The 26,609-nt window shown below is 39.8% G+C and overlaps 1 protein-coding gene across 3 annotated transcripts in view; it reads left to right on the top strand.

Annotated features, from left to right (window-relative positions):
- Positions 1–26,609, top strand: part of LOC100560427 (V-type proton ATPase subunit S1-like protein) — a 53,365-nt gene that overhangs the window by 6,635 nt on the left and 20,121 nt on the right. The window contains exons 2-5 of one of the 3 annotated variants that reach the window (XM_016990920.2): positions 1,323–1,354; positions 4,398–4,515; positions 8,237–8,282; positions 15,255–15,300. In XM_016990920.2, coding sequence (XP_016846409.2) covers positions 15,290–15,300 — 11 coding nt within the window. In that variant the 5' untranslated portion in view covers positions 1,323–1,354; positions 4,398–4,515; positions 8,237–8,282; positions 15,255–15,289. Of the gene's footprint in view, positions 1–1,322; positions 1,355–4,394; positions 4,516–8,236; positions 8,283–15,111; positions 15,301–26,609 lie in introns of those variants that run through there. The other 2 variants (XM_016990919.2, XM_003216279.4) reach the window with 2 other exon arrangements.

The following is a 26,609-nucleotide window of genomic DNA, read 5'->3' as shown; positions in this document are numbered from 1 at the left end:
CATTGACGAAAAACAACAGGAAAAACTCAGCCGCTATCAGGACCTCAAGATTGAACTTCAAAGACTCTGGCAGAAACCAGTGCAGGTGGTCCCGGTGGTGATGGGCACACTGGGTGCCGTGCCAAAAGATCTCAGCCGGCATTTGGAAACAATAGACATTGACAAAATTACGATCTGTCAACTGCAAAAGGCCACCCTACTGGGATCTGCACGCATCATCCGAAAATACATCACACAGTCCTAGACACTTGGGAAGTGTTCGACTTGTGATTTTGTGATATGAAATCCAGCATATCTATCTTGTTTGCTGTGTCATACAATAAAATAATAATAATAAAGAGGGTTGGAAGAGACCCCCTTGGGCCATTTAGGTGGCGAAAGGGAAAAACGTGTCAAGAGGAAGGCGTGTCAAGCCAATCCTGACTGCCTTTCATCTGGAAACCAATGTCCTCACTGCAAAAGAACATGCGGGTCAAGAATAGGTCTCCACAGCCACGTACGGACCCACTGCCAAGACCTTACACTTGAAAGGCCATGCTATTCGGACATGAGTGATCGTTGATGATGATGACAAGCAAAGGAACAACAAAACAGTTTCCTACCTTTGGGCTTACAATCAAGACATGGCCCAAAAGTAAAAGGGGATGGCAATATGGGAGAGTTCATTATAGTAGTATAGTGAATGGCACAATGTTGAGTAGACTCTGGCTTTGAAGTACTCCAAATGAGAAATTAAGTCGATTATTGTTATAAAAACATAAGAGCGGCAGCAACTGGTCTTTCCACACAGCCATATAACCCAGAATATCAAGGCAGATAATCCACAATAATCTGCTTTGAATCGGATTATCCAAGTCCACACTGCTATATAATCCAATTCAATGTGGATTTTATACAGCTGTGTGGAAGGAGCCTTAGACTTATTGAAACAACATTTACGGTGAATCTGATCTAGCTGGAACTGGCAATTGAACTGAAATCTTGTCATGATTCATTACGGCTCTGAGTGGAAACTTGTCTTTATTTTTTAAAAAAACATTTCCAAGCATTTAAACTAAGCTTTATTGCTTGATTCTCTATCTACTGCCAATTTTTATTATTAATTTTACTGTGGGATATTTAATTTTTAATATTCTTGGTAAATTGCCATCATGGCACGTTCAAGAGTATTGTAGAAATATAAATAATAGCTGAAGTATTGTCCAAGTCAGAAATGCTTTTATAAGGCTTTGGAACCAAGAGCAATGCTGGCCAAATGATATTATTTTTCAAACAGAAGCTTGATGTCTCAAAGGCTCCCTCTTTTGGTTTTCTTATTTTAGGCAAGTGCCGTGGGCTTCATACATCCAAGAAGGTACGTATTCATTGCCGGGACAGAAATGGCATGACAAACAGTACAAGAAAGCCCACCTGGGAACTGTGCTTTAGACCAACCCTTTTGGGGGAAGCTTCTCATGCCTGGGAAAAGTGAAGTCTCTCTGTTGTCTTTCCATAATGACCCAGAGAATAAGAGAGGGGAAAAAAGAGAGGCAGTGAATTAGTACTGTACTTCAGTTTGTCACCAGACAGGAATATGAAATGCCAGTATGGTATATACCTGGCATGGGGAAACTTGGGCCCTCCAAGTTTCAAAGGTGTTTTGGACTTCAACTCCTACAATTCATAACGGCCAGTTTTTCCCCATGCCTGGTATATAGTGTGGTATACCTTTCATCTTAATGGCACTGGCTCGTTCAAGGTAGTGTCCATTAAGTACTTTTTCTGCAAATTCAGTGTTTTAAAAAGTGTTTATTTCGTGTCAAAAGCATTGCATAATAAATAAGTTTAAAACTATAAAGGGATCAGAAGCAGCTAAATAGTTTTAGACCAAAAGTGGGCAACAGCATTGCTTTTAAAAAGTGTTAATTGTTGATATCAGTGAGTTTAGATGCACCTATGTTTCTGTAGCGATGTGGCCTTTGAGCCCAAGGGACCCTATCAAGCAGATGAAGGGGGTTATGATGGTGTTTTTCAGACAACAGAGACAGAATGGTGACCACTAGTGAGAATGTCGGCCAAAATACTCCTGTATCTAGGTGTTCAGTGACTTTTTTGCCATTGGCAGCAATTGGAAACCTCAAAACAGAGCTATTCAATATGCAAAGAGCAGCTGGATTTTGAAATGGCAGATCCCAAGTATCTGTGTTCCCTTGGACAGATCCAGTCCGGACATATCGGCTTTGCTCTGCTGGTATAGCTTATCTGTGTGCTTCTGTTGCTATCGATTACAGGGAAGAAACTAAATACTCACCCAAGCAAGACTGCCTTATTGTTGAATCCTGGCTGGAATCAAACTAGCAACAATAGAAATGTGGCAGCAAGATTGTTCTTAACACTCCCCAGTGGCTGTACTAGGAACTGTTTTGTAATACAGGCAGTCCCCAAGTTACAAACAGGATAGGTTCTGTAGGCTTGTTCTTAAGTTGAATTTATAAGTCGGAACAAGTACATTTTGCAAGTGTAACTTTGTCTGTCTGCCCGCCCACCCATCCGTCCGTCCATCTGTCTATCTGTTTTTGATAGCATAGGGAAAGTTTTTTTTTCTTTTTTTCGTGTCAGGAGCGACCTGAGAAACTGTAAGTCGCTTCTGGTGTGAGAGAATTGGCCGTCTGCGAAGACGTTGCCCAGGGGACGCCCGGATGTTTTGATGTTTTTACCATCCTTGTTGGAGGCTTCTCTCATGTCCCCGCTCCATGGAGCTGGAGCTGATAGAAGGAGCTCATCCACGCTCTCCCCGGGTGGGATTCGAACCTGGCAGCAACCCAACCTTCAAGTCACAAGGCTTTATCCCACTACGCCACTGGGGGCTCCACCCCTGTGGTGTTTGTTTTGCTGTCTGTGCCCCTGTTCAGAAGATTCCACCTCAATTTCTATCCCAGTGATAATTGGATTTTGAAAAATGTGGCTTGTTGTGGAAACAAGGAATGGTGAGAAAGCTTCAGTGGAGACACCTTTTCACTATGATAACTCTTTCAGTGGTGAATTTCTCTTCCTAAGGTTAGATTTCTCTCACTTCCTGTTGTTTTACCCCTGTTTATAACTACAGTAGAGTCTCACATATCAAACATAAATGGGCCGGCAGAACGTTGGATAAGCGAATATGTTGGATAATAAGGAGGGATTAAGGAAAAGCCTATTAAACATCAAATTAGGTTATAATTTTACAAATTAAGCACCACAACATCATGTTATACAACAAATTTGACAGAAAAAGTAGTACAATACGTAGTAATGCTATGTAGTAATTACTTTATTTATGAATTTAGCACCAAAATATCATGATGTATTGAAAACATTGATTACAAAAATGCATTGGATAATCCAGAACGTTGGATAAGTGAGACTCTACTACTCTCTATTTGTAAGTTGGATGTTTGTAACTCATAGACTGCCAGTATTAAAATGCATGATTTTGCAACAGTGATTTCAAAAGCTGTTCAGTGAAGCTTTTATGTGCTTATCTAGTATTAGGTTCCTACGGATTGTCATTAGTGAAGAATTCTTAAAATTCCCAACAGCATAGACATTAGTGTGGGTAACTTTCCCTCTAAAATATATAAGAACGTGCACTAATGTAGAAAAATATGTTGCTAGCATGGTGAACTCTCATTGCTTGATTTGTTGTTGTTTTTGTCCCACTGCACAAAATCTGTGTTAAAGCATCCCAAAGCAATGGGTGGAGGGATATAGCAAGTTCAGATGGAGGATAGAAGATCTATTTGCAGGCAGATTATGGAATGGCAATATTTAATACTACATGCTTTCAATCTTAGTCCCTTCTGTTTTTCTTCTTTCATCTTAGATTTTGGTTTCATAGAGCCTGTTTCTGTTTAATTTTCTGACTGAGAGTGCAGTACTTACGACCTAGATGTCAGTCCCTTTAAATTTATTTAGGTTTACTTCCAAGTGAGTCGGTATCAAATATCAGTACAGCAAAAACTGGTTACTGTTCAAATCTTTCTTTTTACAATACAGTGCATGAAATAAAAGCTTCATAACCCAATGTGCACTTACCTGGGAGCAAAATTCCACTGAATTCAGTAAGACATGCATCTGAGTTCAAACACATCAAACTGGTCTATGGATTTATTGAAACTTGTCAGGCTGGAGTCCCTGTGTAATTGTTCTTTCTTGCGATTTCAGTGTCGTTTGCACTAAAGAATCCAAGAAGTAAATCATAAATCAGTTTTATGTATGGGATTCTGACTTTATTTTAGTTTTAATGTTGTCTTTAATCACTGGAAGGTGGTGGACTTTATAATGAAAGACTGTAACAGATATGTGAATGGTTATACCATTGAAATATAGTTTAGAGGCAGATGTAACAAATATATTTTGTATTCTTAATGTTTCAGCAGAGTAGAAGCTAAACAGCTGAATTCTGCCATCAGGAAGTGTGTCTAAGTCCAGCTTATCAAGAATGGCAAGAAGATAACAGCCTTTGATCCTAATGATGGTGGTTTGAACATCATTGAGGTGAATGAATGCATTTGGGAAATAAATAATGGTTCTGTTGGTTGATAACGGTTAGGGATATAGGATTAATACACTGCTTGATTTGTGGTTACAACAGTTTGTAAATATGAATAAACATTTCTTTCTTTTCAATTAGAGGAGAAAGATGAAGTCCTGGTTGCTGGCTTCGGTAGGAAGGATCATGCTGTGGGTGACATTCCAGGAGTTTGCTTCAAAGTTGTTAAAGTAGCCGACGTTTCTCTGTTAGCATTGTACAAGAGCAAAAAAGAGAGACCCAGTCATAATTCCTACAGAGCGATTCTAATAAATATTTTAATTTTAAAAGTCATTTATAGAAGTTATTTGCTGTAAGTTTAACTTTTCACCACAAATACTTTTGAGACCAGGGGAATGTGTGACTCTTAACATGTCTCTGCTGATGAAGGCTTTCATGGCCGGAATCACAGGGTTGTTGTATATTTTCCGGGCTGTATGATTATGTTCCAAAAGCATTATCTCCTGATGTTTTGTCCATGTTTATGGCAGGCATCCTCAGACAATGCTTCTGGAACATGGCCATACAGCCTGGAAAACACACAACAACCATGTCTCTGCTGAGTTTTAAAATTTTATTTTCTTAATGTTGCAAGTTATAAAAGTTTGTACTTTGTATATGCTCTTTTTCTTAAGAGAAACAATATACAAGGCCAGCTGCTGTCTTAAATCACTGTTTTGACATATTCTGGCTGATCAGTTTAAAGCAGAAAGCCTTCATTTCATGAAGAAATAGGGAATATATGACTAGGACTGTGATGTTACAAGAACTTTTAAGATGTTTTGAGTCATGTACAAACAACTACATTAAAATATTTTAAAAACCTATTTAATAAAAGGCTGTGTAGTTCGATTTAGGTTTGTTTCCATTGTCTCTTTTCTTTACACTGGCCATCTTTACTGTATCTGTTGTGACTCCCAAATTTGCTCTCTGTATAAAAGGCCTCATACTCTTACTAGGCAAAACTTGGGTGACTCTTCTACACTGCCATATAATCCAGGTTGTCAAATCAACTAATCCACATTATCTGCTTTGCTGGATTATATGAGTCTACACTGCCATATAATCCAGATTATCAAAGCAGATAACCTGGGTTTTGTATAGCAGTGTATAAGGGGCCCATGAGCAATGGTGTCCACGCAGCTAGTATTGTGGTGGGCACCTTTGGAAGACGTGAGAGACATTCTCCACTGCTATATTTTGTTTGCTGCATGGTTTACCTTCTTGGAAAATTGGAGTTAATCAGAAGGTATTTCTCTAATCGATATAATTGTTTTGCTAAAACAAGGGATGTGTGTGTGTGTGCATGCGCGCACACGTGTTTGTGTAGGGGATGTTCTTTCAAAGGAGAATTGTGCTTTTGGGGGCTTTTGGAAACACAATTCTTTTTATGACACTTTTGGGAGGGGAGCAATTGGAGCCACAAATATGGTCCTTTAGACCAGAGTTTTTTTTTTTAACCTTTCCCACTTGTGACCCTTTCTGCCCAAGAAATGTTTACATGACTGGTATACAGATATATAAAATAGGAGTAAAAATCAAATATTTACTGATAATAAATCAGCATATGCAAAGATTGCTAAACACACCGATTTTACTTTTTTATGGAGGACAGCTGAAGTATTTCTGCACAGTCCATTGTGAACACTGCAAGTTGTTGCTGATAGATTTGTGTAAATTGGTGGCATTTTATTTACTATTGCTAAATGTTTTGTTACCCCAACCCTGCGTTAAGAGGACAACATTTCAGATTAGGATCCACAGTTTAAGAGGCCAATTGTGGAAAAGAGAGAATGGCAGCTGAAAGGTTGCTGCTTTAGGACAGGAAACTGTTTTAACTGCTCATTTGCAAACTGCCTCAAATGGAAGATTTTGACAATTACTACTGGATAATCTGGGGAAGGGGTTGTATTTCTACTCCTTTGTTTTCTTAGTTGTACAGAAAGTATTCCAGTAAGCCACTTGCTGTTATTTACACTCAAACATACCATTTACAAGCAGGGAGCCCTTTGTTATTACTGAGCACCTTACAGTTAATGTCTTTCCTGCAACCTTGTTGGATGAAATTATACAACTCTCAGCCAGACAGTATTTTAAAACTGTTTAAAATTGATCAGTCAACAAAATTTGTATTTGGCTGAGAGGACTTGAAAACATGGAATCTACATCACAGGCAGCTTAAAATACTTCTAAAAGGAGGGGAAGAGCTATAGAAAGTGTAATGAAATATGAGCTGGAAAAGCTCCAGGATTTAGTTCTTGGCATTGCCGGATACAGCTGGGAAAGACACTTTCTCCCATTGCTAGAAAGCTGGTATCAGGCAGTGTAGACTCTGTGTCCACAGAATCTGACCTTTGGAGGTGCCTTAGTCAGGTTCTAGATTCCTAATAGTTTCCAGCTAGGGATTGGAGGATGAGATATTACAGTATTATTATTAGGGCTGGACTGTGGTGCAGCTGGTTAGTAGCCAGCTGCAATAAATTACTACTGATTGAGAGGTCATGAGTTCAAAGCCAGCCCGGGTTGGATTGAGCACCCAACCATTAAAATAGCCCAGCTCGTTGTTGACCTAAGCAACCCAAAAGATAGTTGCATCTATCAAGTAGGAAATTTAGGTACCGCTTATGCAGGGAGGCTAATTTAACTAATTTACAGTATCATAAAAAATCATCTAGCAGTGTGTGGAAAGGAATGAGGAAGTAATCCATCAAGGACTCAGTGTCACAGTGGATGATAAACCAGCAGCTCCCCCTGTGGCTGGAATTGAGCATACCCTCATGAAGCTGGAAGCTGGAAAATGTTAAATTGCCTCTGTGTCTTTGTCTCTGTCTGTATGTCTGATGGCATTGATTATTTGCCATGTATGTGTACATTGTGATCTGCCCTGAGTCCCCTTTGGAGTGAGAAGGGCGGAATATAAATACTGTAAATGAATGAATGAATACATAAATAAATTATGTGTACAATATATGAGAGAATCCCCACTCATAATAATGGATGAGAGTTTATTGGCCAGAAATAGATGAATGATAAAGGAAAATGCACACTAGTTTGATGATAGGATCTTTATCATATCCTCCTGTTACTCTCAAGCTAGAATGAACTCATAGGATTCTTCTGCAGTATATCCAAAAGCAGGTTTGGTATCTTCTGTGCATGAATATGAAAAGGCACATGCCCTTCATCTTCAGCTGCTATTCTTTATGCCTGAATTTTCTTAAGGTGTTCCACATGAAAGGACGAAAGTATAGATAAATGTTTTATCTATGGTCAGAGCTCTTCTCACCCATTCTTATTAGGCAAGGGATCTATATGTGAACCTTCCATACTTAAAAAGTGCTATTTCATATGAACATAAATAGTTGCAGGATTTATGTAATCACTAAGGCATTATAGGCACCAGGTGTTTCCATTTTTCTAATCATTTCACTTTACATGAGATTTGCTGACGTGTGCAACATGTTCTGACTTCTTGTCACATGGATAAAAAGAGAACAAGGAGTCCTGTTGCTATGCAAGCATAAGGATGGAGCCCAAACAGTGTATTTTCTGTAAAGGAGGAGAGAGCATTTTTTTTGCATTCATATTACAACATTACAAGCTCTTACCATGTAGAGTCAGAAGCAACAGATTAGAGTTCTTACATGCTATTTTCCCATTCATTGTTTATTTGTTTTTCTTTCACAGACCAACCTTGCAAAATGTCAGACTGCCATCAGTTTATGGTTCTGAGGTAAGCATTCTTGCCTGGTGCCATATAACAGTAACTGGAAATCAGCAAGAGAGGCAAACTGGGACGTTTAGAACTGTGGGTATCCTCAATACAGGCAGTCCTCAAGTTACAAACAAAATAGGCTCCGTAGGTTTGGACTGCATAGGGAATGGTTAACATCCCTGTGGTGTTTGTTTTTCTGTCTGTATCCCTGTTCACTTTCTGTCCCTATGATAATTGAATTTTGAAACAAGGATTGGTGATAAAGCTTCAGTTGAGACACCTTTTCTTTCAGGAATGAATTTCCCTACCGAGGGCTAGATTTCTCTCATTTCCTGCTGTCTCACCTCCAATGTAAACTATGAGTTACTTATAAGTCGGATGTTTGTAACTCGGGGACTTGTTTTGTTTTCGTGAGGATATCCATCTTGGTTATGTGGAACCTCTTGACTCAGACATAATGCTGCTGAATTCTGGTTGTTGGAGGTTATATCTGAGGCAAACAACATGGCTAGAAGTAGTATGAAGGGATCCATCCACTAGTATGGTTGTTTAAGACCCTTCCTCCAGACAGAAGTGGTCTCAGACTAGAAGTGGTATCATAGATCTTGTGAAATGGGACTCCTAAAGATAAACTTATTCATGAGCCTTAGTTCAGCCTTCTACACAGGGCCCTTCTACACAGGGCTTTGAATTGGATTATATGGCAAAATAGACTCAGTTAATTTAGTGCAAAGTAGATAATGTGGATTATTTGCCTTGATATTCTGGATTATATGGCAGTATAGAAGGGCACTAAGATGTCCTGAAATCAGTAACAACTCCATAATCTGTCATTATTACAGTGTAACCACTATCATGATAAAGATTACAGACTCTCCAGTACCTGACTGGTTGTAAGACTGGGTTCCTTGAGACTAGGGCCCTTTCCACACATCTGAATAAAATCCCACATTATCTGCTTTGAACTGGAATACATGGCAGTGTGGACTCAGATAAACCAGTTCAAAGCAGATATTGTGGGATTTTCTGCCTTTATATTCTGGGTTATATGGCTGTGTGGAAGGGCCCTAAGGCTGTGCCCCTGAAACATTGTATTTGTATCCCTGACTTAAATTAACCTGTCTTTGGTGAAATGGCAACCAATGAGAGCATAGTATGGGCACTTGGGAGATCCAAGATATTAAAACTCACTGGATGTCCTTGGATCAATTATTCTCTCATCTTTATGGGAGCAATGTGTATGCGCATTAAGAAAAGGCAGGATCTAAATGAAGTAAATAAATATGTGATTAATCTTGCAGTGAAGAACTGGAAATAGCCATATTGATAAAATATTCAAGTTCAATGTGGCAGGAGAAAAATGCAAGCTAAATATATCTACTGAATTCATGGATTCATTTTGATGAGACAGAGGTATTGTATCTCATTTTTCTCCATTCAGTACTTGCAGGTGAAGAAATGCAATGGCAGCAATTCCCAAACTGCTTATTATAGCATAGTTCACATGTCTTTATTGTGATTTCAAGGAGACTATTGAAAAATGGCTAGAGTGATAATTACATTCAGAAGGAGAGCTTTTTTATGGCCATTCTGGATCACCAATTGGCAAGGTTAAAAACAAATACATTTTCTAAATATAATGTACAGTACTTGATTGCAGAGCCCAGAGAAGATTCAGTGCATATTTTTGGCCCACTTAGTGCTGACACTTTACATCTTAGTTGCCTAATTTTTTATTGCTAATTTTTCTTTTTCTTTGAGCTCCTCTCTTTTGGCAAAGGTAAAGACTTACGAGAGAATTTTTTAAAAAACACTAAATATTTTTTAAATGCTGCTATTCATATTTACACTTCTTTTAATGTTTGATCATGGAGGCATTTATATACAGAAGAGAGTTTTTATTTAGAAATATTTTTGAAATCGGAAATCTCAGAAAATCTTATGGAAGGGCATAAATTCACCCAAAGCTCTGTGTGATTTATCTTTGAAACCTGAGCAGGACTGAACTCCGACGTATGCTTTTAAACATGTGCAGATAGGAAAACAAATAATTGGGCATACAAGAGAGAGAAGTAATCAAACAGTGTTGTGTTTACCAACGTTTGTATTCTAGATCAATTTGGTGTAGATTTTTTTCTTGATAAAACACATCAATGAATGTTATTCCTGTGAACTTAAGATATTTTCAAAAGTGACTATTACAGAGCAATTTTAGACTCTTCCAAGTCCCCCAACCATTGTATCATAATGGAAAAATAGATAAACAAAGTATGCTAAGTAGTAACTCATCTCAATTTACCTGTGAATTATTACACAGTATGCAAATGGAAATTCTACAGCTGTTTATGAATGAATGAATAACACCATGTAACACGATTTTTGCTCCTGGGTTATCAATGTCATTTCCTAATTGGTCCTATCATTAAAACATGGCAAAAGTGTATTGAACTGCAAAAACTTTGTTTTTTCAGGACATCCTGCCACGTATTTTGCTATAGTTTTTCAATGAATATCTCATCAAATCTCATCCAATTCAACATAGTTTGTGGCAGCCACAAAGACGAAGTTTCTGGAGTATAATTATTACTTTCAAAGTACCACATAATTAAACTGGAACAAGACTTTAAAACCAGGAACAGAAAATGTTTTAAATTTTGTTACATAGTGTCACTTTGTACAATATTCCCTCCCCATGGTCTCCGAGTGCTTCCAGACAGTGAAAAGCAACTGTACAAATATTTCATCCTTCCTTGATTAACATATTTGCTGACATAAGAAAAGAATGGAAGAATTGCTAGGGTACTATTATAAGAGGGTGCTTTGTCCTGATAACACCTTTAATCTTTTTCTCCCTCTCCTTCAATCTCTTAATAATTCTAATATTTATCTATTTGTATGTTGCTTTTCTCCCAGAGTGGGAGCCTCTGGGTTGGTCCCTGAGAGTCAATTAAATGATATAAAATGTAAAGCAATTAAAATCACAGCATATAAATATACAAAAATAATTTAAAAGACATTTAAAAAGTTTTAAAAAGATAATACGATCCCCCTCTTTGCTTGGTTGGGCAGGGATTAAACGGTAAGGCCTGTAGTTGGCTTTCCTGTCATATGAAGAGTGGTCATGATGATGCATACAGGCTGGGGAAGGATTTGGAGATTATCATACACTCTGTATCACTCAAGGAAAAAAATAATTAAAGATGGTAAATCCCAAAGCTTAATGACTGCAGATGCTAAACCCCCTGCTTAATCTTATATCTAGGTTGCATTTGACTGGCCTCCTTAATCGGTCAATTTTTCCCCCATGATCACATCAGTAGGTATATAACATTAGCTAGTAAGCAGTAAAGGCAGGCAGCGTATACAGTGTGACCTCTCTTATCGCTGGGGTTAGGTTCCAGGACCATCCGCAATAAGTGAAAATCTGCAAAGTAGGGACACTATATTTATTTTAATATTTATACATTATTTTAGTTGTTACACACTATTTAAAGTCTTTATCAACCAATCTTTTGTTGATAAATCGCCTCCTTTTCCTTCCGTTGCCACTTGGGCTCCTTTACTCTCCATTTGGCTTCTCCTTCCTCCCTTCCTTAGGCTGTAAATTGTAATTTTTTATTATTTATAATAGTCTTTTAGAATTTATTGAAAAACTGTGAAACAGCGAATCTGCAAAAAGTGAACTGCGAAGTAGTGAGGGAACACTGTATTCAGGGCTGTGCACTTGTTTCCTTTGCTGAAATTCAACAATCAACACATTGTCTAGTCCTTAAGTTGCTAAAGGACTGTTGTTTTATTCTAAGAGACTAATAATAATTTCTCTCTTGGAATCTAAAATAATAGTTGCACAGAAGGATGTATTTTGCATAGTTCATTCGGCTTCCAGATTTCGATTTAAGATTTCATCAGCGGGGATTGCAGTAACAGGGTAATAATACTATATGGAGAATGCAGGGGGTTCATTGACAGGAATGAGAGACAGTGAGACTCCCATTTAGTCCTAATCACATGGCAGTCTTTGTTCTTTATAAATCTACTCTCAAACGGTGCCACACATATAACAATGATTATATATAGTATAGTTGTGCGTAGACGCATTGATATCTTCTGAGAAAACCCTTCTCTCTGTCTCACCATCCTCATAGGTTATTTTTGGTGGGGAAAAGGGAGAGGGCCTTCTTGATGGTGGCTTCCAGACTTTGGATTTCTCTCCCTAGGTTGCATCTAAACTGTTGAATGAATGTAGTTTGACACAATTTTAACTGCCATGAATGACTCTTATAGAATCCTGGGATTTGTAGTTTGGTGTGGTACCAGCACCATTTTGCCAGAGAAGGTTAAAGATCTTGTAAAACTACAAATCCCATGGTTCAGTAGCTTTGAGTCATGGCAGTTAGTGGTCTGAAACTGTGATAATTATACAGCATAAATACACCTTTAAAGAGGCTAGACTAGTACCCCAATTACTATTTTTCCACAAGCAGATAAACCCTTTTCATTCCAGCAGTGTTCTGGGTTAGGGTTTTAATTTTCCAGGGGGAAAAGGATCTTGTATAATGTGCTAGAGTACCGTTGTTGTTTTAAATGGTTGCAATTTTTTTATGATGGTGTAATCGTTTTTAAACTTCTGTGTGCTGTTAATTGTTAAACATCTTTTAACTGTTGCAAAGCACCTTGAGTCCAAGACTAGTGGAAAAGTGGGATATTTACTAAACAACAAGAACAACTAATACTACAGCTACAACAATATAAAGTCACGGTACTGTATTATATTTGGGGTGGTACAGATGTGTTAATTCCTGGTCAGTTCTTTTTCATTTGAGAACAATGTTGCATTACATTTATCACAGTTGCATTATAATATGTAAAACACGGTGAAGGAGGAGGTAGGGGCAATATAATACAAACTCTAGTCAGCTGTTTAAGCCAATAAAGAATAAAATTATTTTATTCAGACATACATGGTTTGGCTAGGGAATTGAATTACTAATTTATTCCCGAATGTGACTACTCAGAGGTAAGTTTCTCTAATAGCCTAAAATGACTTCAATCTTTAATTTACTCTGAACACCAATACAGGCAGCCCCCAAGTTCTGTGGGTTCCGTAGGTTTGTTCCTAAGTTGAATTTGTATGTAAGTCAGATCAGGTACATTTTTAAGTGTAACTCCAGCCAAAAACATATATTTTTAAACTTTAGATAGCATTGGGAAGGGTTAACACCTCTGTGGTGTTCATTTTGCTGCCTGTACCCTTGTTTAGAACATTTCACGCCCACTTTCTGTCCCTGCAATAATTGGAATTTGAAAAATGTGGCTTATTATGGAAACAAGAATTGGTGATAAAGCTTCAGTTGAGACACCTTTCCCCATGATAACTTTCAGAAGTGATTCCCTTCCGAGGGGTATATTCCTCTTACTTCCTGTTGTCTCACTCCCTTTCTTAACTATGAGTCATTTGTAAACTGGATGTTTGTAACTTGGAAACTGCCTGTATATACACTGCATATGCTATAGTGAAATCTGGAAAGTTTCCTAATATCTGACCATTTATGCTAATGCATTCATCAGGACTTTTCTACCAGCTGTGCCCGTTGAACCCTCTGGCCATTCCTCTTGTGGATTGATGGGTTTATGGGTCCCACAAAGTCTTTTCTGGAAATTTGTGGTGGAGATACCTATCCCACTGCCAGTATTGAAGTAAGGCCCCTTCTACACTGCCATATAATCCAGATTATCACATCAGAAAATCCACATTATCTGCTTTGAGCTGGATTACCTGAGTCAACTTGCCATATAATCTAGTTTAAAGCATATAATCTGGATTATATGTGGCAGTGTAGAAGGGACCTATGTTTCAACCTCCAGTCTAGCCCCTTTCTGTACAGAGATCACTGTCTTGCATGTGCCTCGGGCAGATGTGAGAGCTGAATCACAAGAAAGGCTGAGCGAAGGAAGATACACGCTTTTGAACTGTGGTGTTGGAGGAAAATTCTGAGAGTGCCTTGGGCTGCAAGAAGATCCAATCAGTCCAAACTCCAGGAAATAATGCCCAGCTGCTCACTGGAGGGAAGGATATTAGAGGCAAAGATGAAGTACTTTGGCCACATAATGAGAAGACAAGAAAGCTTAGAAATGTTGCTGGGGAAAATGGAAGGAAAAAGAAAGAGGGGCCGACCAAGGGCAAGATGGATGGATGGATGGTATCCTTGAAGTGACTGGCTTGACCTTGAAGGAGATGGGGGTGGCCATGGCTGACAGGGAGCTTTGGTGTGGGCTGGTCCGTGAGGTCACAAAGAGTCGGAAATGACTGAACAAATAAACAACAAGCAGCAAAAAAATCTTGAGCAAGCCTTTGCAATTGTATAAATGTTTCAATCAATTGTCCTGCCTTGTTATTTTTATTACTTCAAACTGTTGCTTCATTTGAAAACATTTTCTTGTAAATTACATTATAAGTTATCAACCTGTTTTCTCATCATCTGAAATGAATAAATCACAAAGTCACATGCACAGTGCAATCCTATAGATATGTTTTTTTTTGGGATGAAGGGCTGTTACTTTTAGTCTGGTTTTCTTTCAGATGAGTGTGCTTTGCATTACAGCCTTAATTTAGTGAATTCTAGTTTTAAAGCACTTTTATGAAAAGACATCCTCTTTTTATCAATTGCATTTCCTCAAGTGTTCCTTTTCCTCTAATTCCCTGACACAACCTGGATGTCACAAAAGGGACAACATCCATTCAACGGAGAGAGAGAAAAAAGCCCAAGGCAGCCTTTTATTATGTACAGAGAGGGTACATGGCAGCTCATGTGGCACGAAATGTCGCTTCCCATTGGTTGGTTCGGCTATCCATCACATGGCTCCTGAGAACGGAGGCTCAGGTTTCTTTCCTCCACATGAACAGATGAGCTGCGTGTCAGGGAGGACTGATTCATTTCTCAATGGAAAGCAACATCCCTATTAAGCTTTTACTTCTCTTTTTCGTTGTAGGATTTTCAGCATCTGTGGACCAGTTGTTTGGGAGGATGCAGAGGAGGTGAGTAATTCCATGTGCACGCTTGTTAGATGTAGGTGAATGAATGGCTTACATGTTTGTGTACTGGAGAGAGCTGTAGACATTTTTTTATCAGAAAGGTGAGGGCTAGATTTTTGTAAATTTACAAAAATGCAAAATCCAGCACTTCAGCCCTAAAGATGCTTTCTGTTATAAGCTGTTTACTTGAAAGCAGGGATGTTAATATCAGTGGAACTTCTCTTGAGAAACTGTATTTTAGATTGTAGATTAAATGGATCCTCTTTTCTGCTTTAAGCTTTAAAGGTTCTGAAAGTGATTTATCCACATTACGTTCCTCTTTGTTGTTGTTTTGACTTTGTCTTCCTTTTGGAGTGTTCATAACAGAGATATAAATAAAACATCGTAGGTGTGAAATACATATCCACAAATACCATTGACGGTGTTGTTTTAAAAAAAGGGAAAAACAACCTTATTGCATAGATGTGGATGTAGGATCAGTTTGAGCAGAAAATAAGCCACCTGAACACTATTGTTTTCTTTGCTATACCACATGATTTCTATCACTGCAATAGAAACAGATCTTGAATATTTCAGCAGGTGTTTTTGAGGTTATAAAGAGAAATCGTAGAAAAAGTGAAAACAGTTGAATGAGATTCATCAAGTTTCATAGTGAATATAAAATTAGAATATTAGACAGATGATGGTGATGTTGAGACTCACAGCTAATGATATACAGTCTGTACATTTAGGGTAACAAGGGCATGTGGTGCTTTGCTTAAGCTTGCATTAAGAGCTCTGTGTCTGGGTTAACTGATGAATTAAAACATACTGTATCAGTATGAATGTTTGCTGTGATTATGGCAGATCTGTTCCCACGTAGTGCTTCCAAATAATATATCCTGGCCAGATTCCATGAAGAAAGGTGATGTAACCTAATGGAATGAAGTTGAAAAGGTCATATGTCAACCTTGAAGTTCAGAATCATCTGTTGATGAAAGACATTATTGTACACTTGGTTTGACAGACTTGAAAGATAATGTTGAAGTTTTTTATTTTTGAAAGAACCCAGTTTCATAATTCTTTAGCCACTCAGCTAATACCCAACAGAATGAACGTAACATATACATTTGATGTTAATTAAAATTTTGTACTGCCTTTCATTGTATGCTAAATCATTGCAAAAAGCAAAACCAATTGGCCATATCAGATGTTTTTATTTGGGCACATCACTGGTTATACATGTTTGTATGCACAAATAATAGAGTTGGAATAGACCGCATGGACCATCTAGTGACTAGTCCAACCCCCTGCCATGCAGGAAAAGCACAATCAAAGCAGCCTGAACAGATGGCTATTCAGCCTTTGTTTAAAAGCTTCCAAGGGAGGAGCTTCCACCACACTGCGAGGCAGAGAGTTCCACTGCTCAACAGCTCTTACAGTCAGAAAGTTCTTCTTAATGTTCAGGTGGAATCTCCTTTCCTGTAATTTCAACCCATTGCTTCGAGTACTAGTCTCCAGGGTAGCAGAAAACAAGACTGCTTCTTTGTCCTTATGACACCCTTTCAAGTATTTAAACATGGTGATCATGTCTCCTCTGAACCATGTCTTCTGCAGGCTAAACATACCCAGCTCTTTAAGTTACTCCTCGTAGACATGGTCTCCAGACCTTTGATAATTTAAGTTGTCCTCCTCCTTTGGACACCTTCCAGTTTGTAAATAAATATCTCTCTTAAATTGTGGAGCCCAGAATTCCAGATGAGCTCTAATCAAAGCAGAATAGAAAGGCACCATTACTTTCCTCATTCTAGACACTATACTTCTTTTAATGCATCCCAAAATCCCATTGGCCTTTTTAGCTGCTGCATTACACTGTTGGCTCAGGTTCAACTTGTTGTCCATTAAGATCCCAAGATCTTTTCAGATGTACTATTGTTGAACCAGGTGTCACCCATCCTGTGTCTTTGCATTTCATTTTTCAGCCAAGGTGAAGTATCCTGCAGTTCTTGTTGAAATTCATTGTATTGGTTTTGGCCCAGCTCTCTAATCTGTTGAGATCATTTTGAATTCTGATCCTGTCTTGTGGAGTATTAGCTATCCCTCCCAATTTGGTGTCATCTGCAAACTTGATAAGTACGCCCTCTAAACCTCCATCTAAGTCATTAATAAAGCTGTTGAACAGTACTGGGCCTAGGACAGAACCCTTTGGCACTCCACTAGTCGCTTCTTTCCAGGATGAAGAGAAACCCTTGGTGAGCACCCTTTGGGTTCGGTCACTTATCCAATTACAAATCCATCTAACAGTGGATAGGCTACATCCACAGCATTCCCTACAACTACCAAATTTGTAATCCTATTGAAAAAAGGAATGCATTTAGTCTGACATGACTCATTTTTGAGAAATCTATGTTGATTTTTAGTAATGACAGCATTTTTTTCTAAGTGTTTACAGACATTATGATCTGCTCCAGAATCTTTCCTAATATTGCTGTCAAGCTGACTGGACTGTAATTGTTTAGGTCTTTCTTTTTTCTCTTCTTGAAGATGGGACCACATTTGCCCTCCTCCAGTCTGCTGGGACTTCTGTTCTCCAAGAATTCTCGAAGATTGTTGCCAGTGGTTCTGAAATGTCTTCTGCTAGTTCCTTCAGTACTTTTGACTGTAGTTCATCTGGCCCTTGTGACTTGAGTTTATTTTGAGTAGCCAGATATCCCTGGACTACTTCTTTATCTATTTTGGGTTGCATATCCCCTATTACCTCATCTACTCCATATTGCTCAGGTTGAACACTGATCTCCTTTTGGGAGAAGACTGAGGCAAAGAAGGTGTTGAGCAGATTTGCCTTTTCCCTATCCCCTTTTAGCATTTCACCATCTTCTCCATGCAGAGGCCCTACTGTGTCCTTTTTCTACTGACATTACCAACTAACCCCTTTTTATTGTTTTTAATCTCTCTGGCAAGCTTGACTTCATTGATTAAGTAATGAGAAAAACAAACTAAACTTTGCAAGAGCTGAGCTCATAGGCAAGTTAGAGTGTCTTGTAAATTGCAATGTGTTGGCACATTTTAAAGTTAAATGTATTAAAGTTCGGGCCATTAGCTACCATCTGATCTGTTATGATCTCAACCAATCACACCCTCTGAGTTGGGTAAAGCAAGGGGTACCTGGCAGCTTTCAGTAAACTCTTTGTGAGTCTCAAATGCAGTGACTGAAACACAGATTCTCTCTAGTTCTAAACTCAATGTTGTACGTAAGAAAGAATAATGCATAAGAGGATTTTTCCTCTCTATGATCCCAGTGGTCTGCCAAGGGAACAGTAGGAGTTAAACAAAGGGCAAAACAAGTCACTATGGGAGATAAACTGGCATCTGGAGATAAAACTGGAGATAAAAGTCCTCCGTCAACTAAAGGGAAAAGTGCCTCTTTCTAGTAATAGTGTTGGGTTTGCTTCTGCAATGACACCTGTGATAATCCCAGTAGTCTCTTTGAACTGTGTTAGATCATCTGTCAGAATTGGAGACATCTGGGACATCTGTGGACTCAGTGTTTGATTCAAATGTGCCTGTTGATTAGAGAAGTCACTCCAGGTGCCATCAAAGGTTTCTGATGATGCTATTTATGTGCTGAAGTCAATTCATATTTGGAGTGCTATTTCTTTGTAGGTTTGCAAAAACTCAATGCAATACCAGATACTTTTTTCTTGGGTAAGCATTTTGTCACTCATTTGACATTTTAGAAGTAGGTCTATAATGTCAGACTTAAGCAACAATAACCAATATACTAATATTCCTTTAGATTTCTTTTTTAAAAATTATTTCTAAGCCTAAGGTTTTGGATGTGATATGTATTTAAATAACAATCCAAAATGTATCCATCTTTTTATCAGTGTTTTGATCTATATCTATAAAAAGTTATTCATAATATCAACATAGTTTGAATAATATTAATGTGTGGTTACACATCTTCACATGTTATTTGTTCTGTCTGCCTCTTTTGGAGACAAAAGTCTCTAATATTGTGGGGAAGGACCAACCTTTATAAAAGAAATAATATCTCTTTATGGTATTATTCATTGTTCTATGTTGTGTGATGTTTAGTGGAAATCTATGAAGATGATCATTTTTCCAAAATGGGATCACATCTACCCAAAAGTAGTCAACAAAATTTAAAATGTGTGTATGTGAGATTTAAGTCTTTAAACCAATTTAACTGCCAGATTCAAGCATGTTTAGATTTTAGGAATAAAATATTTATTTCTCCTTCCCCTCTTCTGTATGTAAGAAGCAATTTTTAAACAAATATGATTGAAATTGTTTCAAATGGGAAATACTGTTAAGTGCAGAATGATAATGTGTGACACATAGTGACATCTGACCTGCACCAGTCCCACCTGCTAGTCCAGGCATGAGCAAACTTTGGTCCTCTAGGTGTTTTGGACTGCAGTATGCCTGTTTTAGCCCAAACAAACAAGTAAAATTACCAGGAAAAACAGAAACAATCACCCAACAGAAGCTGTGATACCAGTTTGTCTCTATACTAGGATGCAACCCATTGAGAGTAAATAACAAACAAACTTATACCGAAACTCCACAAAACAGCTACTTCCTTAGGAATAATAGCAAGTAGACCAGATGTGCTTTTCAACTTTGTCACTCTGTCAACAAGTATGAATGTAGAAGAAGCAGTTTTTTTGTTTTTTTTTACAGATTCCTAGTCAGGGTCTCTTCAAGGTGCCGCCTTGTCTTAATTACATTTGTACGGTTATGAAACCATTAATGCCCAGTCAGGGCTTGTGATGCTCTTGGGAAGTCAAGTCAATGATGCCACTGAAATAACAATTTGTATGCAATCCTGTCCTATTAGTTATACAGTTTGGGCTTTTGAGCAACATTCTTTAAATGTTAATATTATACTTTTATATCTGGGTGTGTTTGTCCTACCCAGTCTAGTCTGTCACTAGCAGAACTCAAATTGGCTTAGCTCTAATGAAAAGGACTGGAATAGCTAATCGCTAGATAATGCCCAATTAAATCAGATTATATGTATAAAGGAGTGTAAATGCCTATTTATCAGATGACATTATCTAGCAGCAAGATAACCAACGGGCTTGTTTATTTGAAAAAAGTTCCTCTAAAACTATAGGTTTTAGAAACATGAATTTACATATTAATATGACTAAACACATAGGTCACCATCAGCATAGTGTTGTTTTTACTACTACTACTACTACTACTACTGGGAATGAAATTACTAACTAGGTTTTAAATTTGTCTCTAATATATTGAATTATATACTGCAAAATGTGCCTATTCAAAAAAATCTTTTAAAGTTTCTGTCTTTTCCAGTTCTAGTCATTGGACTCAGTTCAATCTGGTTTACATGAATATTGCAGTATAGGTGGCAGGAATGTGAAAGTTTGCTAGTAACTAGTTGTTTTCTGTTGTCTCTTTAATTTCAATCAAAGCCAATGTGCTTTAAAAGCTGATCCAGCAAACAAATAACCATGATATATAGAAAACAATTGAAATAGTCCTATTTTTTCAATTTGAAAATATTTTTGGCTCTGATAATTCTCTATAATATGACGACTAGTGGCTGTACTGGCTGGGGAATTCTGGGAGCTGTAGTCCAAAAAAGGTTATTTTTAAAACTTGTTTCCAGCAACTATTTTTATATCTAGAACAATTTTATCTGAATACTGGATCAGAGGCCCTCTTGTGCTTTGCAGGCCTATTCCCTGCAGTTACCACACTTGTAATTCTATTGAAAAAAGAGATAAGATTAGTCTGGCATGACTTGTTTTTAAGAAATCCATGTTGACTTACTGATCACAGCATTCTTTTTGAAGGGCCTCATCACATTGTTGGGGAAAATGGGGGCATCTGTTAGGCAGCGGGGGGAAATGTCACCCCTCACCAGGCACCCCGCATCCCCCCCTTCCCAACCCCAGCTTTGATCATTTTAGTTGTCCTCTTCTGGACACCTTCCAGCTTGTCAATATCTCTTTTGAACTATGGTGCCCAGAATTGGACACAGTATTCCAGGTGAAGTCTAACCAAAGTAGAATATAGAGGCACCATGACTTCCCTCGATCTAGACACTATACTCCTTTCGATGCAGAGCAAAATCTCATTGGCTTTTTTAACTGCTACATCACACTGTTGGCTCATGTCCAACTTGTTGTCCACAAAGACTCTAAGATCGTTTTCTCATGGACTGTTGTTAAGCCAGGCCTACCCATCCTGTGTCTTTGCATTTCATTTTTCCTGCCTAAGTGTAATATCTTACATTTATCCTTGTTGAAATTCATGTTTTTAGTTTTGGCCCAGCTCTCTAATCTGTTAAGGTCATTTTGAATTCTGATCCTTTCCTCTGGAGTATTCGCTATCCCTCCTAATTTGGTGTTATCTACAAACTTTATCAGCATTCCCCCTAAACCTTCATCCAAGTCATTAATAAAGCTATTGAACAGTACTGGGCCCAAGACCAAACCCTGTGGCACTCCACTAATCACTTCTTTCCAGGATGAAAAGGAACAATTGGTAAGCATCCTTTGGGTTTGAGCGGTTAACCAATTACACAACAACTATCTCATTGAATGTCTCTCATATTAACCAATAATAATAATAATAACAACTTTATTTTTGTACCCCACCTCCATCTCCCCGAAGGCACTCAGGGCGGCTTAGATGGGGACAAGCCCGATCAACATAATTAAAATAACACACTGAGATACACAAAACAATATAATAAAACACAATAAAAACAACAACATTATAACAGAGTATAAGGCAACAACTGAAACAACAACCAACGAACCTGAAATAACAATCAGTTTCTGGGCATGAGTGCATGGTCTGGTGCAAATCAATTTTGGGGATAGGACTGATGAATAAAGTGCATAAGTCAGAAGGCAAAATTAGGGATGGAGGGCAATGTAACATGGAACATAGTATCTTTGGGTGGAGAACAGTAGTAAAGTGCCAGGCCGAGATTTTATATCCTAATTTGGGCCAAGTTATCTAGGGGATTGTCTAGTCAAAAGCATAGCAGAACATCCACATCTTTAGATCTTTATGGAGGATGGACAGGGTGGGTGCTAGCCTAATCTCCCTGGGAAGGGAGTTCCAGATATGGGGAGCCACTATCGAGAAGGCCATCTCTCTCGTCTCCACCAGCCGTGCCTGCAATGGGGGTGGGAGCGAGAGAAGAGCCTCCCCAGAAGATCTTGGAGATCGCACAGGTTCATAGGGAAAGATGCATTCATTAAGATAGGCAGGTCCCGAACTGTTTAAGACTTTATAGGTGATAACCTGCGCCTTGAATTGGGACTGGAAACTTATCGGCAGCCAGTAGAACGTCCATATAGGGATTTCTTCCCTGCCCAGCACAGAGATTTACTTACTAGAAGTATCAGTCTCTTTGCAGATTCATCAATTTATTGCAACTTTGCCTGGCTGCTGCTACGGAGAGACAAATCTCTTCCCTATCCTGATTGGGGCTTTCTGGTGTTTCATTCTGGGCTGAGACACCAGAATAAAGGTTTCTTAACAAGCATGAAAGATCTGTCTACTGAGTATGGCCATTGTCCTCTCATAAATGTTAGACATGTAAGTACAGGTTGCGCCAATACATGCTGTGCTTTCCTTCTGCCCGGCCAGTAAACAATGTGCAGCAAGGCAAGTGCCTTGGAACTGGGGCATGAAGGACGACATGGTGTGGATTGGCTAGACAGCCAGAGCTGCCCAACGTTTCCTAATGTCACGACCCAGGCTACAGAGCACCAATAACCATACGCAGAAGCCAGAATCTATCTAATATCTTTATTAAGGAAATATATAAAGTTAGTAAAAGCAAATGTAAAAGATAGTCCAGAAGCAGACCTTCCAGGAAAGGTCAAAATTAGTCCAAGGAAATAATGTCCAATATGAAATATTAAGGTCCAAAGTTGTAATCCAATAACCGAAACACTCACTTTGCCAAGCAAAGTGAGGGGAGATGACAAGGTCCTTTAGTCCATAAAACTTGAGCGTGGCTAGGAAATAACTTGATACTAGAAACAAGGCTTGAACGTGGAACAAGGTAACTAAGAACAAGAACAAGGTCCGTGGAATAACTTGGTAAAATCCGTGAAACAAGGCAAGGATTAGTCCTGGGAAACAAGGCAAGGTCCGCAGGTAAACAAGGCTGGGAAGCAAGGCGAAGGCTGGATAGCAAGGCAAGGCTTGAGCATGAGCGAGGCTTGAATCGGAACGCGCTATCCAGACACGACTCGCTCCGTAGGCTGACGAATTGACTCCGCGAAGTTGCTACGCGGGCAAAACACCTATATAGAGTCCAACTTTCTCACCAAAGCGGTTCTCTGGGAATCAGAAACGAAAGCTAAACTCTGAGACCAGATGTTAAACTCCTTAAAGATTCTCACGAGAACCAGTGTTAATTGGCAACATTCTTAGCTGCTATCCTCGCACTCCTGCGCGAAGCTGAATCCAAACTTCTCTGTTGTTTACAAAACTCCCGGCGCAAGAACACGGGAGAAGTAGGCTCTGGGGTTGTTTGACATACTTCTGGGGCACAACTTTCTTGCAGGTGCAAGGTTCCCAGATCTGCCTGGGAAAGATCTGGCTGAGAGGAATCCAGTTCAGACTGGGAAGGTAAAAAACCCAAGTTTTCATCTTCATCAGGAATTACAATGTCCTGAGCAGGACTACAAGGCCCATGGTTCATCACACTATCCCCCTCCTCAGGGCCCCTCCCAAACTGGGATCCTCTCCCCGAGGCGCGAGGTCGCGGTTTGGTGGGATAGGTCAGATGAAAGCGACGGGTTAGATCAGGAGCATGGACTGTGGAGGCGTCTTCCCAAGAGCGTTCCTCAGGCCCAAAACCCACCCAGTCAATGAGATATTGTAGGCGGCGGCGATGAAAGCGAGAATCCAAAATGTCCTCAACCTCGAACTCCTCCTCCCCATTCATCAAAACAGGAGGGGGGGCCGGTTGGTCTGAATCAGGACGCACACCATCCGCCGGAAGGAGCAGGGAACGGTGAAACACTGGGTGGATGCGCATTGAACGCGGAAGTTGGAGTTTGAAAGTCACGGGGTTTAATTGCGCCACCACTGGATAGGGGCCGATGAAACGGGCATCTAACTTCCGGCAAGGGCGGTGGGAGGGCAGAAAGCGAGTGGACAGAAAAACCCGATCTCCTACCTTGATTTCAGGGCCCGGCTGGCGGTGTTTGTCAGCGTGGCGTTTATAGTCCTCTTTGGCTTGGTCCAGTTGCTGGAGCAAAAGTTGTTGCACCGCTGTGAGTTCCTGCAGCCAATCCTCTGCTGCGGGAACTTCTGAAGTTTCAATGACAGGGGGAAAGAAACGTGGATGGAAGCCGTAGTTTGCAAAGAACGGCGTTTCTTTTGTAGAAGCTTGAACTCCATTATTGTAGGCAAACTCAGACAGTGGTAACAGAGAAGCCCAATTGTCCTGTTGGTAGTTTACATAACAGCGAAGATACTGCTCCAAAGTGGCATTGGTGCGCTCCGTTTGCCCATCTGTTTGGGGATGATGAGCTGAAGATAAGCGAGAGTCTATGCCCAGTAGTTTTTGTAGTGCCTTCCAAAAACGAGAGGTGAATTGAGATCCACGGTCTGTGACTAAACTCTTGGGCAATCCATGTAGTCTGAAAACATGCTGAAGAAATAGATCCGCAGTTTCTTTGGCCGTGGGGAGGCCTTCGCAGGGAATGAAATGGGCTAACTTGGTGAAAAGGTCCACCACCACTAAGATCGTGGTGAATCCACAGGAAGGTGGTAGGTCAGTGATGAAATCCGCGGAAATTATTTCCCATGGGCGAGATGGGGTAGGAAGGGGGTGTAAAAGCCCTGAGGGCTTTTCCCTTCGTATCTTGGAGCGCTGGCATACTGGGCAGGTGTTGACATATTTTTCTACATCCTTGCGGATCTTGGGCCACCAAAAATCCCTTAGGATCAAATGCATAGTTTTAAATAGTCCGAAGTGTCCTGCTGGTTTGCAGTCATGACACAGGCGAAGCGCTTTTTCCCTGCCCGGTCCGGGTGGGATATAAACATGATTTCTATAGCAGAGCAGCCCATCTTTAAGCGAAAAGGGAAAATGCAGACCTTGGCGAAGTTGGTCCTGCGCCCAGGCATCTGCTTGCTGACTAGCCCTGATTTCTTGAGCACAGATGGGTCCTGGAGTAGGGGAAGTTGAACCAATGGGAATGGATTTGGTGTTCCCCACCGTGAGCGTGGCAAAGTTCTCGGGTTGTAGCAGTTGGGATTCAAAGGTCTCCTTGCGTCCTGCAGCGTATTCCGGTTTACGTGACAGGGCGTCTGCTTGCTTGGTTTGGGCTGGGGTCACATAATGGATCTGGAAGTTGAAACGTTCAAAGAATAAAGCCCAACGTTGCTGCCTCTGGTTTAGTTTGCGGGCAGTTCTTAGGTGTTCTAGATTACGATGATCAGTGTGGACTTCAATGGGAAATTTGGCCCCTTCTAGCCAATGTCTCCAAGTTTCAAAAGCTGCCTTTATGGCCAGTAGTTCTTTTTCCCAAATGGTATAATTTTTCTCTGGTGTGGTTAGTTGACGGGAGTAAAAGGCACAGGGATGAAGGTGGTCTCCCACCGGTTGTAAGAGTACAGCCCCAATTGCCACATCCGAGGCGTCCGCTTGCACAACAAAAGGGGTTCCAGGATCTGGGTGCTGTAGAATTGGCTGGGACGTGAATAATTTCTTTAGTTGCTGGAACCCTTTCTCTGCTTGATCAGTCCAGCGGAAGGGCTGTTTTCCACGGATGCAGCTAGTGATTGGGTCAGACCAGTGGGCAAAATCTGGAATGAACTTGCGGTAATAATTCGCGAACCCCAAGAAACGCTGCACCTCTTTCTTGTTAGTTGGCGCCCGCCATTCCAATACTGCTGAAACCTTGGCTGGATCCATGGAGAGCCCTAAAGGCGAGATGCGGTAACCAAGGAAATCTACCTCTTGTAGATCAAAGGCGCATTTTTCCAGTTTGGCATAAAGTCCATGATCCCGCAATCGTTGTAACACCATTTTGACGTGGTTCTCATGTTCTGATTGTGATCTAGAAAACACCAAAAAATCGTCCAGGTAGATTATCAAGAACCTGTCCAGATAGTCCTGAAAAATGTCATTGACAAAATGCTGGAACGTTGCGGGGGCTCCGCATAAACCGAAATTCATAACTCGGGACTCGAATAATCCGAATTTGGTCTGGAAGGCGGTCTTCCACTCGTCCCCTTCCCTGATGCGAACTAAGTTGTAAGCCCCCCGAAGATCCAGCTTGGTGTAAACCTTG

Source organism: Anolis carolinensis, chromosome 2 (assembly GCF_035594765.1).
Source record: "Anolis carolinensis isolate JA03-04 chromosome 2, rAnoCar3.1.pri, whole genome shotgun sequence".
NCBI classification, from domain to species: Eukaryota; Metazoa; Chordata; class Lepidosauria; order Squamata; family Dactyloidae; genus Anolis; species Anolis carolinensis.
The sequence above is the reverse complement of the archived record's forward strand: the minus strand, read 5'-3'. Positions and strand labels throughout refer to the sequence as shown.